The sequence below is a fragment of the Argiope bruennichi genome, chromosome 7 (genome assembly GCF_947563725.1).
Source record: "Argiope bruennichi chromosome 7, qqArgBrue1.1, whole genome shotgun sequence".
NCBI classification, from domain to species: domain Eukaryota; kingdom Metazoa; phylum Arthropoda; class Arachnida; order Araneae; family Araneidae; genus Argiope; species Argiope bruennichi.
This window is the reverse complement of record NC_079157.1, coordinates 131,943,015-131,961,432: the sequence shown is the minus strand read 5'-3', so window position 1 is coordinate 131,961,432 and position 18,418 is coordinate 131,943,015. Positions and strand designations below refer to the sequence as shown.

The 18,418-nt window shown below is 33.2% G+C and overlaps 2 protein-coding genes across 2 annotated transcripts in view; one reads left to right on the top strand and one right to left on the bottom strand.

The window, feature by feature from the left end:
• LOC129976004 (uncharacterized) overlaps nt 1-9,847 on the bottom strand; it is a 40,457-nt gene extending 30,610 nt beyond the window's left edge. Inside the window, exon 1 of the mRNA XM_056089333.1 lies at nt 9,375-9,847. Coding sequence (XP_055945308.1) covers nt 9,375-9,682 — 308 coding nt within the window. The 5' untranslated portion in view covers nt 9,683-9,847. The remainder of the gene's footprint in view (nt 1-9,374) is intronic.
• A 5,558-nt stretch (nt 9,848-15,405) lies between these two features.
• LOC129975582 (uncharacterized) lies at nt 15,406-16,179 on the top strand. Its single transcript, XM_056088644.1, has one exon. The coding sequence runs from the start codon at nt 15,406-15,408 to the stop codon at nt 16,177-16,179; it is 774 nt and encodes a 257-aa protein (XP_055944619.1).
• Nucleotides 16,180-18,418: the final 2,239 nt, after the last annotated feature.

Here is an 18,418-nt window from a genome sequence, read left to right as displayed (position 1 = left end):
TCTCGTAGAAAATTACTTAATTTGAATTCTTCTATTTCTTCCAATTATTTTATTTGAAAAAATAAAGTCAGGATAATGAAATAAGCGGGTGTCATTTTTAAATATATTCAAGTCCATTTCTAATAATTTATGTTTCTTGAATTCCAAACAGTTTTATTCAGAAATAAGCAACAACAACTTTCAAACTAATTTCTAGTGAAAATTTCAAGTAAAAAGAATAACTAAATACAAGAATTTCAAAACATATAACAAATATTTCGTTTTCATACATATTAAAATTAAAGCATTAATACATTAAGACAATTTAATTCCAGCACTTTTAATTAATATACTTCTAAAAGAATTTTGAGAAAATAAAGTCATACTAAAATAAACATTAATTTTAATAATACCATCTACTTATTACATCTACGGCAAAAAATCATATTCATCATGAAATAACAAAGATAAAATTCACTACGACATTTTGAATTTCAAAATAGCACTTTTAAATATGATTTTTATTCTTTTTTTATATCTTTATAATTATTTTAATATTTTTATTACTTTAACATAATAATTAATTTTTCGGTCTTACCTAATACTTATTCAATGGCTTAATTTTACACTGAAAACAAAGACCATATCGTTCAAGCCAAATTTTCTTTCGTATCAAATGAGAAATGTATCCTCCGGATCTGAGAATTCAGCTTTATGAAGAGTTCGCAAAAAGTAAAGCGATGATGGGAATACAAGTCATTTTGATATTCAATTTTACAACATACACATTAGCTCTTAAGTACAAAAACCATAACAGGAAGGAAGCACTTATGACTCACACTAAATCAGTTAAATATCTCAATCTTTCCTGTTTAGATTTTTATTTACTTAAATTCGAATGTTCAGTGCTCTAGCAATGAACACACATAAGAAATTAATCATTGATATCATTTTAGAAGTCATCAACTATCCGCAAATAGAAAAAGGAAGAAATGCAAAAGTCAGCGGAAATTTAAAATCCACATCGGTATCGCCAGTGAAACCTGAAGCTGAAATGTTTTGAAAAATCAATCTGCGACTGCACGTGATTTGTTAGTCTTGTGGTGGAATTTATTTTCTTTTAGGATAATAATTCAGAAAGCATCTGCGCATGTTCCCTTCTAAATCATTTTCGCTTTTACAAGGTCTGACAGAGAGAAACGTAAACATCCAATACTGACGGTTTTCAGTTTCCTTTTTTTCTCACTGCTTTGAAGAACAGTCAGCTTCAAACAGTAAAACATTGCGAGGTATAAGAAATTTGGTGCTGTAGGTTTTCGTACGTTTAAAGATGATAAAATTAAGTGCTTAGAAAAGTTATCTTAAATTCAATAAAATTTAATATGTTGTCGTCATTATATGAAATTCAAGTCATTAAAAGCATTTAAAATGCTCTTTATTAGCGAGAAAAATCCGAGTTAATAGTTTGTTCCCCAGTTAAATTAATTTTTCCTAAAATGTCTTGAACTGACTCCAGTTTTTTCTTCAAACTAAATAAATGCAACTTTTCAAAAAAGACTAAAATAAATTAAATTAACAGCTTTGGAAGAATTCTTTTCCGAACTTTAATTTCAAATGGATTTTGTTCTCTCTAATATAAACGTTGTAATTAATTCGTCCAACAGAAGGCATAAATCTTTTGATAGCGTTCTATTTCTCCCTGTTCCTTTTTGGTAATTTTAAACTGTTCACTATTTTCTTATTTTGGATTTATTTTATTCTGTCCAAAATCATAAAATATGATCCTTATTCTTTCACTTCCAAAAATAAGAGAATCGCAAATTTTCACTCTTCTAAATGAATATTTTCAAAAATTCCTGTCTCTTTGTTACACTAAAACGATTCTTTATGATGAGTATTGAATGACTTATTACTCCTTACAAAAAAATTTAAAAAATGATTTTGTGTAACTATTGTTTGCAGTGCCCTGGAGAACTCAATCGATAGCAGTTATTTTATAATGCATTCTTTAAAATGAAATAATTTCAGACACAACGTTTAATTTAGTTATATTTATGTTCCGCTTTCAAGCAAAATAGGAACTATTATGGTATGAAGCATGTGAGTTTGTTTCTGTTCTCCAAATATCTGCACCACAATAGCGAAAGGACACTTGGCTCTGATAAAGTATATCAAACCACTGACAGGAATTTCGTATAGAAATCGGGTTTCGAATTTGAAACACTGAATCTCAAAAACCGAGAGCATGTCACCGGCTTACCGCAGCCTCATGGTCATGTCGGCTGATTAGAATTATAATATTCGTTTCGGAAATCTATAAAGGATTAAATTTAATTCACTTTGCACATATGGTCAATTTCAAATGGCCATAAAAGGAAAACTACTGGACCAAATGTTATCAAATTTGCTAATAGTTTAAAGAAGGTAATGGGAATTTCTTTTCCACCAAAAAGAAAAAAGAAAAATGTTCAAAAACGTGTCACAAAGTATTTTCAAAGTGGCTTCCACCATTTTCTGAAAACAAATTAAATCGCTTTACTGCATTCTCAACAGTGGCTCTCAGCATATCAGGAGGAATGCTTGGCACATATCGGTGTATCGCTTCTTTCAGTTCATCCAAATTGTTTAGATTATCACCATAAACAGTGCTTTTGAGATAACACACATTAAAAATGCTTTAAACAAGTTTCAGAAACGATTAAACACCTTTTAAATCGGTGTCTTCATGTCCTATTTTGCTTAACAGTATTGCATACAGCGCCATTTCACCCCTGTTTTGTTCTTTTTTTTTTCCGTGGAAAAGACATTCCCATGACCCCCTTTAAACTATTAACAAATTTGATAACATTTGGTCGAGTAGTTTTTCTTTTAGGACCATTTGAAAATGGAACTTTAATTATACCCCCCTCCCTGTATTTTTAAAAAGCATTTTTTTTTTCCTTTCCTAAAAAAATCCAAGTTTTTTTTTAATTATTTTTTACTCTCTTAGTTTTTTACTCATACCTTTGTAATAAATATTATGAAATAATAAATCAAATTTGGTACCAGATTATTTACTAGAAACCCGCATACCAATTCACACAATTCACCATTAATTGATTGTTAAGATCTCTGAATGTTAACTCAATGCACGGTTATCGATAACACACTAAGTGTACAAAATTAGAAATTTCGAGAAAATGATGATATGAATAAAAATTTAACTACAAAATAATTATTTCCTTACAAAAAGTTAAATAAAAAATATTTGAAACAAAGAGCATAAAAGAAGTGTAAATTTTGAAAAAGTGGAATTGTGTTGTGATATTTCATACATTTCCTGTATTCCTTTTTTTCTAGCGGTCGTTAGCACACGCAATGTTCTACGCTCGATGGTTATATCTCTATTTTAATATTTAGATTGCTTGATTACTATTTAATAATTCAATCCATTACCAAAAAATAATTAAACTAATGTCATCCATTGCATCAACGCTACAGTTCAGACATCCGCAGAAGTGCATAAATAATACATTCCAGAATTTTATACATTAGGGTGTCCCATAAGCTTCTTTCCTATTTCTAATATGAAATGAAAACACAATAATTACTTTTTTAAGATATTATTCATTTTGTTATATAAGAACCCTTTTGCTCTATTACCTTCTCCCATCTCTCAGGAACATCCATTCTGCCTTCTTTCCAAAATTGTTTTGTTTTGTACAAGAAATAATTCGCGAGGTGCGTTTTTATTTCGCTGATGGATTTAAAGCGCTTATCGCGGAGAGAAATATTTTAAGGACAGAACGAACTAATAATCAGATGGAGCGATATCTGGAGAGTACGCAGAAGGCGATAAAAACCCAATCAAGCTGCAAACTCTTAAGACTAATGCAGTGTGTGGTCTCGCGTTGTCATGATGGAAAACAACGTTTCGTCGGTTCATTCATTCTGGCAGTTTTTTTTTTTTTTTTCGTTTGTTTGTTTATGACAGCTTTCAATCGATCCAGTTCATGACAGTATTTCGTAGAATTTATTGTTTCACCTTGGGGAAAGATCTCGTAGAAGATTACGCCTTTCCAATTTCGCTAAATAGACAAAAGAATATTTTTGGCGTGCAGTCCCGGCTTTGTGACAGTTGAAAATAGTTAAGCCGGCAAGTTTGCACAAGCAGAGCCAGATAAGGCCATTTATAGCGCGATGAGAAAAAAACTTTTGGGTCACCCTAATAAATCGAATTTGCATTAGTGTGTAAGTGGGCATATTGATATATGACTCTTAACTTAGTTTAACTATCCTTATTTCCTTGGTGTGAATCAACATAAAGGTCGTTTGGGGAAAGAACTTGTAATTTTGAATCGTGATGAAATAACAGGAAAGTTCTACCTCCTTCACACCTTACTCTAGTTCTTAAGGAGTGGTGGGGGGGGGGGCGGGGGGGGTTAGGTTCATGATACCAGATTTTGCTCCCATTCAGTCCACTTCCAAGATGGGCCTTCGATGAAATCGGATTTAGAAGCCAGTCCCCTCGTCCCTATAAGATACAAAGTCGCCCCCCACACACACCAATAGCCAAGAGGGGAAATTTTAAACAATGTGTGTAAATTCGGTTGTATGTTGAAAAAATTATTTGTTGCTGCTTATCCCCCTTGGATTGACGGTGCAAACCAGAACGGCGGCAAGCTGAGTGCAACAGTGTTATTTTAAATGAACTCTATTCCTTTGTTCGAGGTGTGTTTTAAATTTGATTGAATTTGAAACGAAGTATGGTATTCCTGTATTCCTGCCGTAACATAAATTTTGACTATTTCAAATGGACTGTTTCACACACATCACAGATAGAACACAAAGTAAAGAACAGCTATGCCCGAATCAGGACTGGAACCCTGACGCCCAGATCAGACGCGCTACCCCTTGGCCAGAACGCCGGCGGAAATTATTTGTCCCTTTGTTAATTCTCTGCATTACATATTAGTCCTAAATTGCCTTTCATTGTCAGATTATTTATGTATCCAGTAAGCTAATCTTTTGATCGTTTAATAAGATGGTATATCTATGAAAACTACTCATTTCTTATTCAAAATTATCCCTTAAATGTAAATGGTGCCTTAGAATAGATGATTGTTTCTCTAAAAATTTCTAAAATTGAGAGGCAGGAGCAAATAAACAAGACACGTTAAAAAAAATGAATTGCGTGTGAAATATTAACATATTAATGTTTATATTAATTGTTTTGAACAAACATAAAAATGAACTATAATAAAAAACAAATAAAAAAATAAATTCTTTAAATTTTAATACATAGAAAATTCATTACTAAGTCGGTTATTATTTAACTCAGGATATGATTTTACTAGATAAATTTGCCCATATAGAAGCAACTGGATTAATATTTTAAGGTAGAATGATCTGTGATCAAAACAGAAACGCCAAAATGTTACATTTTATATCGTGTTTCATCGCATAATATATGCGTTATTTTTCAGATCAATATCATTAGAGTTCGTGCTGTGAGTGAATCTCATTGCAATCAAACACATTCAAATTCAAAAAAGGTGTTTACGAAAGATGCTATAAATGAAATACAGAATTTCTTTACACACGAAAGGCTTTCGCATCTTCATATTTGCTACTGTTTCTTAATTATTTTTCATATTCCTAATCCAAGTTTAATTTGTTCTTTTGTATATCTCTTGAATTCTGGCTTTACAATGTATGAAAAGAAAATGTGAATTACTCTTGTTGGTTATTAATATATTTTTCAATGGAATTGGTGCAGTTTGGTATTCACTTTCTTAATAAGTCAAACATTTTAGTAATAATTATCAAACGATTGCGCGGAAATACAAGTAGGAAAAGTAGACAAAGTAAAAACTTAGTTGTTTCCAATTTTATTTTTGCGTCTCTACAAAATTACATTAGAAATTAAATATTTTGTTATAATTGCATTATCATGACGAAAATTATAAAACCCTCAATAGCTTAATAGCTTGTCAGAAGTTCTAATTTAAACTATAGTCGAATACTGATTTTCTAATAATCATGGCTGAATTTGAAATTGAAGAAATATGGTTTAATTTAAAACAACTTATCGACGTTCGATTTTTTAGCAAGTACTATATCTCTTCCTGTATAGAATTGCTGTAGCCTTGATTTGAGTCATTTGTATGTGATAAACTATTTTTAGGATATCTGAAAACTTTCGGACAACATTTTTAGAAAAGTATGGTGTAAACATATTTTAACCATATTTCTTGGTTTACGATTATTAAAAATTAGCAATAAAATGTTAATATTTGAAATAAACATTGATAATTTTTGAAAATTGGTATTTAATAGCAAAAATTAAAGCAAATTTTTTTTAAAAAACTTCAGACTGTCTACACCAAAAACTATAACTCTCATTCGAACAAAACTTATACCAAAATAAACTACATAGTATTTTCTAGGAAATGAACTACAATCATATGGTATAATAATAAATAAAAATTTTAGAACCAGTCGAAGATTTATCATGAAGTTTTTAGTAAATTTATGATTTTTTTTATTCGAATAATAGGCTGTAAATCAAATCATATTCACTCCACCTAAATTATTTTCGTTCATTCCCTAGAAAATGTTATAAATACAAAGTCCACCAAATTTCATAGTAATATGATGATTATATTTTCAGTTGATTATATTTGAAGCTTATATTTGCAGTTTTGATATAGCTTCATTCTATTTGAATTGAAGTGAGCAAAAAAATAAGTAAAAATCAATTTTGTGAAAAATGCATTTGAAGTACAGATATAGTAAATTATGTGTGTACATAAAATTCATCCCATTTATAGGATATACCTTCTACCTCCTCAGTTTCTAATAATTTTCCATTTTCAATCATTTTATTTTTTTCTGGCAGTTTTGCATTCGGCAGTGCATGCCGCCTAGATTCATTTATTCTTTGTCGAACTCAGCAAATGCTCTAACTGCATTTGCTCTTGGATACACTCCAATTACCTTCAGGATATTCAATAATCCTATAAAGCTTCCGTTAAAATGTATTACAGACATAAATGTCTCTCATCTCATTGTTCGGAGCTCAACAAAGACACCTTTAAGTACAAAATTTTGGCAAAAAACAGTTGAAACTCTCATTGGTATTTTATGTTTTTCCGTGCAAAACATTTTCCTTATTTAAAACTAAATTTGCGTTTATACAAATTTTTAACATGCTTTTGGCCCTTTAAATCAGTGCTTCTGGTTATTTAAATGTCCACTTCAGGTTTACCGATCATTTCGAAAATATCAATATCTTGAATTCTAAGTAACGTAGAGACAAAAGTAAACCTGTTTTGGGTAGCTCAAAGACTGGTCTATCCAATAAATAGAAATCTTTCAAATGTCATCTTTAGCAAAAATGGACCTTTTTAACGTGCTCGGATGCCTTAAACTAAATGGAATACTCAAATTCAGATCCATTAAAATCTCAGATTTATAATTTTTTTTCTCTAATTCATTCAGTACAAAAAGTATTCCAAATTGGAAATGTAAATTGAAAAAGAGATCTCCAAAGATCCATCCATTTCACACTCCCTTTTGAAATAAATACAATTGTTCATTCACTTCTCTCTTATCTCCATAGTGATAAAGACACTGGCGCAAAGGAACTGAATCTCATGATCACGTTAAATTTGAGATAATTCTACAAAGCTTGCAATTGTGCCTTTAAATATGATGGATACTTGCATAAAAACTTTGCACCAGTCTGCCCATCGAATGACATAAATTTTATTCAATTTCTGGATGATATTGACTGAACTGAGAAAAAAAAGAATCCTACTTGAAGTGCGATATTTTGCAATAATATTAGCAACGAAATTAGTAGTTTAAAAAAGGCCCCAACTGATAAATAATTTTTCTAATTTTGTGAAGCTAGAAGGAAATTTTGTCTTAGCTCATTTCTGACCTGTTCGAAAGAGAGAGAGAGAGGGGGGGGGGAAAGGAGAAAAATGAATTTTATATATTTGATTCGTTTTGCAGAATACCAAATTGATTAAAAAAATATTAAACATGCCATCAACAAAATTCACGCCCAATAATTTCTGAAAACCCAAACTGTGTAATTTAGAATTATCTATATTTACGGTCATGAAGGATTCATTTGAACACCACTACTCTCCCCCACACACACACACACATACAAAAAATTTTTAAAAAACTTTTCTGCATATATTTTTTAGTATGCAAGAAAATTTAATGAAAATAAAAATTCCGCATTTAAAAAAATGTATTCCTTAGAGATGTAAATTCTTAGAATGATTTTCAAGCTTGCATTCTTTGAAAAAATTTTTATAGTTTGCATATAAGTTCTGTGAATCAATCTAAATTATTTATTTTTCGAAGCTGATATACCAGCATAAAATTGTGTTAAATATTTGACAGATACCTGAAAAGTAAAATTTGCGTCCATAATTGATTTGCAGTTAATAAGATAGTGGAGCTTGGTTTAACTTGAAATGGGAAAAAAAATTGGTTGATTAAAATTTCAGGGATATAAAGCCAGTTAGGAAATAACTGAAAGAAAAGCGACAATTTTTAGGCTAAAATTGGCAATAACGATTTTTTTAAACAACTTTTAGAAAATAATACGTATTAGAAAATAATTTTTATTAAACATAAATATTTTATTAAATAATAATAATAAATAATAATGATAATTTAATAAATTACTATTTTTTAAATAAAAAAAATCTACAGCGTTTCGACGTGGAATAAAATCTAAAAATAAAAGCGCATTTTGCTATTAATATATTCAAGTATATTAAAGTGATGATTGTTTCATAGTCATGTTGATAAAGGACATTCACTGTATAGTAGTAAAATTCATGAATAAATCACGAATCTGAAAATATCATTCAATCACAAACTTTGAAAACTCAAAATGTGTGTATATATATATATATATATAACCAATCAAAATAAGAAATATTTTGAAAACGAAACGAAATAGTTTCGGAATCGCAACAAGAAATTATTTCCTATCCAAACTAAAACCAAAAATGGAACAGGAAAAAACATCATAATATTCAGAGAGCGCAAATGCAGCTACATCTAAAACACAGATGAATTGAGACAAAAGTAATAAAAATCAAGTTAATAGGAAATTCAAATTAAATCAGATAAAAAAAGAATCCGGCCTGAAGACGTTTTCAAATAATGATATATATATATATATATATATATATATATATATATATATATATATATATATATATATATATATAAAGAGAGAGAGAGAGAGGATTCGAATTGCAACGGCTCATTTCGTCAAGTTTTAACTATACTAAATTAATATTAATGAAACTATACTAAATTAATAATTTTTAACTACACTAATACTAAATTAATAAAATCAATTCACATTTTACACTTACCGAGATGGCGTGTTCTTGCTTCGAACGGGAGAACGGGATCTATGAGCATGTTTTTTAGACCCCGATGACGAATCTGTATCCTTGCTTTCGGTGGAGGTTCTAGTCACAAGTTCATTTCTCTTACAATGATGATGATGATGGTTTGAATTCTTATTCAGTTGTTGGCAAGACCGATTCAGATTTTCAGGCGACAAGCATAAGAAGTTCTTATCTTGTTCAACTTCACCACCAGGCTCATCCAATGAATGCGGTTTTTGTTTCCCATGATGGTCTGGCTTGCGTGAATTTTTCTTGCGATCCAACGACATTCTTGAATCAGAAATTAATTAATCAATATTTTCCAGAGTTTCTGTCGTTATTGACTAAAAGATTTGTCCACTTAATTTGTCTTCAGGGTGTACGAAATTCTTGCTAGGACGAGTTTGCTTGAAAACATTTGAAATGAAGCAATTGCAATCTTTAAAGAATTCTTCTCATTTTGCTGTTAGTGTTCAAATGTTATTATATCTGCTCAGAAATCATATGTTTTAAATGCATCATTATTTTCATTAAATAATACTGAAATATTATACGTTATAAAATGTATTTCCCTAATGGTCAGTTAGTTCAAGCATAAAAGTGCTTACTAATGTACAAGAAAAATTTTGGGAATTAAAAAATAAGCAAAAGACAATTAAAAAAACTAAACATAAGATTTATATAAACTAATTTTCTTTCATTTTTAAAAATATCGTAAGTTTTTTAAATAGTATTTTAACATATGCTTTCTAATTTAAAGTACTTTATATGTCATTAAAGTTATAGTCAAACGAATGTTTCGTTAACTTAAGCTTTAATTAACCTTAATTACCTAATCAATAATGTAAACGAATGACCCCAATTTTCATGAATGATTTCAATTTAAATAGAAATTTGTAAATAAAGTCAAAATTAAATTAAAACGCATATAAGAGTAGAGTCTAAATTTTTTAATTATTTGTAACATATTTAATGCATTTTGCAACGTTTAGATAAAAATAAATTTAAATGCACAGAAAATACTATTGATCGAGATTTTTTAATGCATTTTTTTTTTTGCTTAATTACTTCTCTTTTCAATTTAAATAGAAATTAAATATATATCCTAATCTTTATTAGAAACTGATAAAAATATCATTCACTTCAGTTGAATATATTTTTTATAAATATTATCAGTAGAGTGAGAAGTAAAAAATTGAATAATGTTGTCACTAGTATTGACATAACCACCGGATCCATTTCGTTATGCTATAATCTTTTTATAAGTTGATCTGCTACTATGATGATAATATTATCGAAGAATAATAATTAATATAATATTTATAAGTGACATTTGGCAAACAGAAATTTTATTTTTTTATATGTCATTACACATATTCTGTTTATTTCTTAAATTTATGAGAAAAAAGTAAGTGTTATCTGTTTTACAAATAATTTTAACTGATAGTTTTATTTTAATGGGGAGGAATTTAAAGTTGAAAAATCAACATTCAACAGCAATGCAGTTTTGACCTTCCATACTACATAAAAATACGATTAAAAGGTTGATAGTATTTGTAAGGATAAAAAAAACTATTTTGAATAAAATCAGCATTTCTTTTCACTCGGATTTTATAATTTAAGTTAAAATACTTTTTTAAATGCACAGATTTGTTTTAAGAACATTTCAATCACCATTATGTGGAGACCCTTTTTTTCTTTTCAATTATATTCACTTTTAAACAATACATTGAAAAAAATAATCAGTCAATTACTAATGGTGAAAAAAAAAACGATCATTGCCTTTTGAAATCGAACAATATAATAAAATATATTAAGAGATTGCAATTCCACTGTCAATTCAAAGGAGAATTTTACTGGGCCAGAAGATCACTATTTCCCAAAGTAATTAAGAAACATCTTTTACCTTCTTGAATATTCTTTCGAAAAACACGAAAGGATAGAAAAAAAATACTCTCCAATATATTCTTCACTATGCATTAATTTCTACCACGTGCAGTGTTATTTTTTCAACCACAATCCGTGAACAGCACAGAGAGAGGGAGAGGAGGCGCCGGGCGGAGGAACGAGCACTATTTGGAATAACACACAGCACTAAAAAACAGGGATGACGGCGGCGAGCATTTATTGCAGGGGTGTTCTAAGCGAGCACATTTTGGTCCGGTGTAACCAGCGTGAAAAGTCCTGGACGTTTCAGAACGTTGCGTGGGAAATCACTCAGCGCGCGGCATTTCGCGCAACTTGCGCGAGCATTCGACATACTTGAGTCCCTGGGATGCCCACCTGTGGCGGGGACCGTATCCTCATGGAAAATATTAATTTTCTGATTAGTTTTTAAATTCTTGAAGTTTAAACCCGAACGTTGATTGAATTATTTTTATAAATATATCAGAAGTGTCATCATTTATATATAATAAATAAATATTTAATAAATATATATGGTGATGCGTTCTTTATATATATCAAGTTATATAAACTGAAATATTTCAGAGTGTGTTTCATTCTGTAAAGATCCATTTATTTCTGATAATAGTATAATAAAACATTATGGGGATAGAAATTAATTTATGAAAAAAAAATCATTCAACTTATCCGATAAAACTAATTTGATTTTTTAACCAACTTGCCTGGCTGATAATTCATTTATATATCAAGGCTCTACATTATGTTTTGGAATTAGAAATCGAAACAGCTAGATTTCTGTTTCATCAAAAATGTGTTTGAACGTAAGCCAGTCTTTATTTCACTGGCAAGAATGCTGTCCTTTACTTATTAAAAATTAACGAGCATTAACTGATGATTAAGTTGATTGTTAAAACCACATTATGAAGTCGAAGTGTTTATTAGTTGTTTGTGTGTGTTCATGGATTCTGGAGTTATTTGGTGATATCATTTCTAACGAGAGGTGATAAAATAATAATGAGCCCCTATTGATTGAGGAATTTGCTGTCAAGTGTATTTCTTTCTTATCTTTTATAATATTTAATGGATCTATTTTATCATTTCTTGAAACAAAAGTTATTTATGATAAATGCGTTTGATTATATACTAATGGATAATAAAACGATAAATTTTATTTATTTCTAAAGTAATCAAAGCGATAAATCTGATTTCGCAAAGCATTACAAAAACGTTATTGGGAAAAAACTTTATTGGAAACAAAAACTCAAGCTTCTTATAGATACATGAAGAAAGTTTATAATTATGTTAATTTGATTCTTGAGACCAAATGCCTAGGACAATGCAACGCTTTTTTTTATTTATGCGAGAAAATAATAAAAAATGTATTACTAAATGATTTTAACACTAAACATACCATAACCGGTCAAATGACCGATTATGAACTTTTGCATCGAAAATGCGCATATCATCTTATCGCTTTTTCACATTAGAATGCATGAATTTTTCTAAGAATTATATACAGTTAATCTTCTATTATTGTTTAATTGACTAATACTGTTATCTACCAGAACCGGTCATTTGACTGGGAGAACAATTTATTGTTTTATAAGGTTGTCGAAGGAGGTATTATGATGTAATGCGTATTCACCTTATTGTATTCAGTTAGTTGATACTAAGGACGAAAGAGATGCTGAAGAAGAATCCATAGTGTTACGAAAATTGTCCGGGGTTCGTTTGGATAGTGGAAGTGATATGGTGTGAAGAACGCTCAATCACCAGGCGGCAGTAGAAAATGAAACAACGGCGTTTATTTACACGAAGACACACAGGACAACACAAAGACGGCAACTATATATAGCACACAATTATCTTCAGCCGAGACGTGCAGACAACAGCACACAACAGACTCTAATGCAGACCGTAGCGCACAACTTAATTCAGCACTCACTTGACTCCGTCGATGCTCCGCTAATCTCTGGAAGGCCAGTTCTTTCTGTCGATTCCGACTACTCTTCAATTCACCGCTCGACTCACCTTCCGTCCACGACTCCAATTCACGACTACGACGACTCAACTGGTCCACAGCTACTCTTCTCTGTCGCTTCCGACTACTCAATTCACCACTCGACTCCCCACTACTGGTTCATGACTACGACTCCGATCTGGTTCACCACGACGACTACTCTTTCGCTTCCGACTACTCTTCGACTCCACTGGTTCGCAACCCAATTGTCATGTATACCAGGTAGACCGAGAGACGATACGATTCGTTTTACATACACGCAAAGAACATTTATTAGTATTAAGATGCACAGACACGAACGAGCATAACAACAACTACACCGAACAAGTACAATACGAAGAACTACGGAACTAAAAAAGGTAAAACAAACACACGCGTGTCACACAGCCTGGAAGGTTCTCTGGCCGTTGCCAGATACATAACAGTTCCTTTCTCTAATTTGGCTGTTGCCAGATACATAACACCAATTCACCACCACTCCTCGGCAGCTGCGGGTGCTTCCTTTTATAGGTCTGAGAAGGGGCTAGAAGCCTCTCAACCAATCAGGAACGTTCGAGGCGTATCTATGTTCCTACTGGACGGATCGGGAAAATTCTCAATGTTTCGGGTATAATCTATTTTGGCGCCAAAGTCGCCAAATTCGTCGCCAAGTCACCAAATGGTCGCCAAGTTTCTCGCCAAGCTCCGGAACCTCCCATGGAACCAACTATGCTGGAAAGCCGCATCGCAGATTCGTAACAATAGCAAAAGAAAAAGCGAAACCAGCAAAAACATACGCTGAAGCCACGACCACCGAACAAGCCCACACAGTGCTGTTGCTCCCCAAAGAGAACAGCAAAGAAAATGTTAAAAAGCTGGTTGAAGAAAACATACAACCAACGAAAGAAAAAATGGCCATCAATACAGTTAGCCCTCTTAGGAACAAGGGGATAGCAGTCGATTGCTCGGATGAAGAAGGAGCGCAGAAAATAATCCAGATGGTTCAGGGAAACCAGAGGCTAGCTGAAACAATCGAATGCAAAAAACCATCGACCAGGCACCCTAGATGCATCGTATATGATATTGTCACGTAGATACTGTAGTGTGGAACTCAATGGCACACACAAGAAGTAGAACTAAACCAATTTATTAACTGAACTCAGAACTGAGAGAATACAGTGACTGACAAATTCTCTGCTTTTATACAAGCAGGGAAAGTTCCAGAATACCTTTCTGGAGACAGTAAGAAAAGTCCAGAACACTTGTCTGGTAAACTAAAGAAATGTCCAGTACCTTCTGGAACATGAAATAAAGGAAAACATAAAATCAAGGAACTAAATATTTATATATACTATGAATCGCATTGTCTCTAGCGGGAGTAGAACCCACGGTCTCTTGATTATGAGACCAGTGCCATGACCATTCGGCCATGGAGATACGACTGTCTTTTTTCAATGCGCAATATTCCAAATGGGATCGCAGATGTAGAGGTGTTGGAAGTACTGGAACTCACCATCGGAGCTCCCAAAGATTCTCTGAAGCCGAGCTTTAGAATCAATAGAAGAGGGGACTGCAGTCACCTGGTAATCTCAGGAAGGCCGTAGTATATCAAATCTTTACTTAACCAGAAGAAGGCTCTCATAAATTGGAAAACACACTCCATTAAAGAATATTTCAGCGTTCGGAGGTGCTTCAAGTGCCAACGCTATTGACACATCCAGACAAAATGTTTGTCATCAAAGCATTACTGCGCTCATTGTGGCCATGAGCATCAAACTAAGTACTGCAGAAACAACTTGGAATCATGCATTAACTGCCATGAAGAAAATACGCAGAAAGGTGCACGGTTCAACATCGACCATTCGGCATCACACAATAGATGTCCCACATGTTTGAAAGAAATAGCAAGGTACCGAATGACCCTACAGTATTAATAACAACAATTGCTCCAACTCAAGCTCTACACCATTTACATCACAACAACCTTTTCTTCATTCCTTCACCGGTTTCAACTGGCTTTCTAAGTCTTCAAACTACCTTGGTCTAACTATCCTTCAAATCAACTTAGACAAATAAAAAAAAACTACTTCAATCCTGACTAAAACGGCCATGGTCCATCTTCCAGATATAATACTAGTTCAAGAACCTTACATAAATGAGGGGAAAATCACAGGAATTCCATCTTCATGGAATCAATGGATTTCCAACAACCAAAAAGCAGATTTAATCGCCCTTCCTTCCTGCCGAAGCCCAGTTTTTCTTCATTCTACGGATAACTCCACAGCAATTAAAATGCAAATGGATAAAGGCCCACTGACAATAATTTCCTCCTATTCTTCGCCACATTCAAACATTTCAGAAACTTTACAAGACCTTGATGTTCTTCTCAAGAGCATCGGAACGGAAATGGCTCTCATAGGGGAAGACCTTAATGCTCACAGTAAAATCTGGGGATACAGAGATGAAAATGCCAGAGGATTTTTAGTGGAAGATCTCATCGCAGCAAATCATTTGTTTCTCCTAAACAACAGAAATTCTCCCCCTACTTTTGAAACTAACAATGGAAAAGGCTGGCCAGACCTTTCAATCGTCAAAGAAGCATACCTTGCCTCAATCTGTAATTGGGAAGTCCTCGAGGATTACTCTCTAAGTGACCAAAAATACATCAAAATTCATATCTCCTCTCAACGCAAAGGCTCGAGCTACTACCGTTTTAAAACAGCATATGGCGGCCACAGTAAAATGATTCAGCAACTCAGCACAAAAATCCAAGAGCTTCTCAACTCAATAGCGTCCTTTCAGAATCATGAAGTTCTCTCGGCAGCCTCACATTTAATTTACAACTTGAAATCTTCAAGGCATGCAAAACAACCTACAAGGTAAAAAATGTCAATACTAAACATAGCATCAACTGGTGGGCACAGGAGCTCGAAATTAAGAAAAAAGAACTCAGGGCATTAAGAAGAAGAGTACAACACTCTCAAGGGTCTTTCAAGCAACATTTTAAAGAAATAGAATCAAAGAAAAGAAAGGAATTCAAAAAGGCCACCAAAAAAGCAAAACGGTCCTCCTTCCATAATCTCTGCATCGATTCAACAAAGCCATATGGTATACCATATTAAGCATGCATCAAAAATGCCCAACCACCTTCAGAACTAATCAAGCTCTTGGGGAACTCCAACGTAGGGGTAGCTAATACATTCGCCCAAGAAATCCTCAAGGCTCTTTACCCTCCAGCCCAAGATACTGCACTTCCCGAAATTCCTAATAGTCCTTTCATTCTGGAACCACCATTTTCAAAAAACGAAATAAACCAAATCCTTCGTAAAGCCCCTCCTAAAAACGCACCAGGTTTTGACTCCATAGACAATATAATATTGAAAGAAATTAACAAGAACTTCCCGGATATTCTCCACACCTTCTTCAATAAGTGCCTCCAACTGCAATGCTTCCCTACTCCACTCAAAAAAGGAATGACAATACTGTTTCACAAGAAGGGTAAGAACAAAACAGACATCAGTTCTTATCGCCCCCATCTCTCTTCTTCCCATCATTGGCAAAACCCTTGAGAAACTCCTCTTGCAGAGACTTAATCATCACCTCAGAGTAAATGACTTGCTCCATCCAAACCAATTTGGTTTTAAGGACGGAAAATCCACAGACCACGCAATATAGCAATTAACGGAAAAAATCCATAATTTCAAACAGCAAAACGAACACATTCTGGTAATTTCTTTAGACATCCAAAGAGCTTTCGATACTCTGCAATTCTCCTCCATCCGCAATAGCCTCGATATACTTAAATTCAATTCAAAAACTACAGAAACACTTAAAGATGTCATAGAAAATAGAGAAGTCCTTCTTCAAACATCTCAAGGCACTACCGCCTGGTCACAGCAGAAAGGCTAAGCGCAAGGATCCTGTTCTGGACCAGTTTTTTGGAATCTTGTCGCAAACGAAATTCTTTCTGAAAAATGGCCACCTAACATTCACCTCCAGGCATTTGCAGACGACTTTGTTTTTGTAGTAGCCGAATCAACAAGAGCAAAATTGAAATCAGCCGCTCAGGATGCTCTCTCAATCTTCAAGCGCTGGACCGACAAGCATCACCTTCAAATCTCCGTAGAAAAATCATGTAATATCTTGATAAGCAAATTAGTCAATGGCCCAACAATTAAATGGAATAACGTAACAATAAAAAGGCAACAATCTTTAAAATATTTCGGTGTTACCATCGACAATAAGCTTAACTGGGTTCCTCACCTCCTTAACACCAAAACGAAGGCGACTCTCTTATACCAAAATCTCAGCAGAATTGCTGGCTCCACATGGGGTCTGAAAAAAGAATTCAGGCGTCATCTCTACTTCACCGTTGCCGAGAGAATGATCCTACATGGAGAATCAGCTTGGGCCTATCCTCTCTCTTAGTTATCCAAGGAATTCTTCCACTTCACATCAAAGCGCAAGCAGAAGCAACCTATGTAAGAGTAAGTCGTCTTCAATTACCTAGCCATTTTCAGAATATAACATTCCATCCTGAGAACTTCGAGATGAAATGCTCTCACACAAAAATCTTCCCCTCAAACTTTCTTCTTGAGGACATAATTTCCCTCAAACAAGAATTCCAACCTACAAACAAGACGGATATTTTTACAGATGGGTCCAAAATCGAGGGAAAAACCTTCTTTGCGTACTGCGTATTCCAAAACGAACAAATTACTCATCAGTGGCTCGGCAAACTGAACGAAAATAATTCTGTCTTATAGGCAGAGCTGCTGGCCATTAAGGAAGCATGTAAATGGGCTAGCAAATACGATCATAACGCTAAAATATGGAGTGATAGCGAGTCCAACTTAAAAGCGATCAGTTCATTCTCCACCTCAAGCCCAATTGTTCAGGAAATTCAAGCCATTCTGCTCCCCGAACCTTCTATTAAGTTAGGATGGGTTAAAGCACATGTAGGCCACAACGGAAATGAGGTTGCAGATTCCATAGCCAAACAGGTCATTTCTGCAGGTACGCCTGTTCAATACCCAGCTCCTAGAAGCCACTTAAAAAGTATTGTAAATGATTTGAGCCTACAGCGATGGCAAGAAGAATGGGACAATGGCTCAACTGGCAG

Coding starts and splice junctions, on each gene's coding strand:
- LOC129975582 (XM_056088644.1), top strand. CDS start 15,406: ATGGTCCATCTTCCAGATATAATACTAGTTCAAGAACCTTACATAAAT.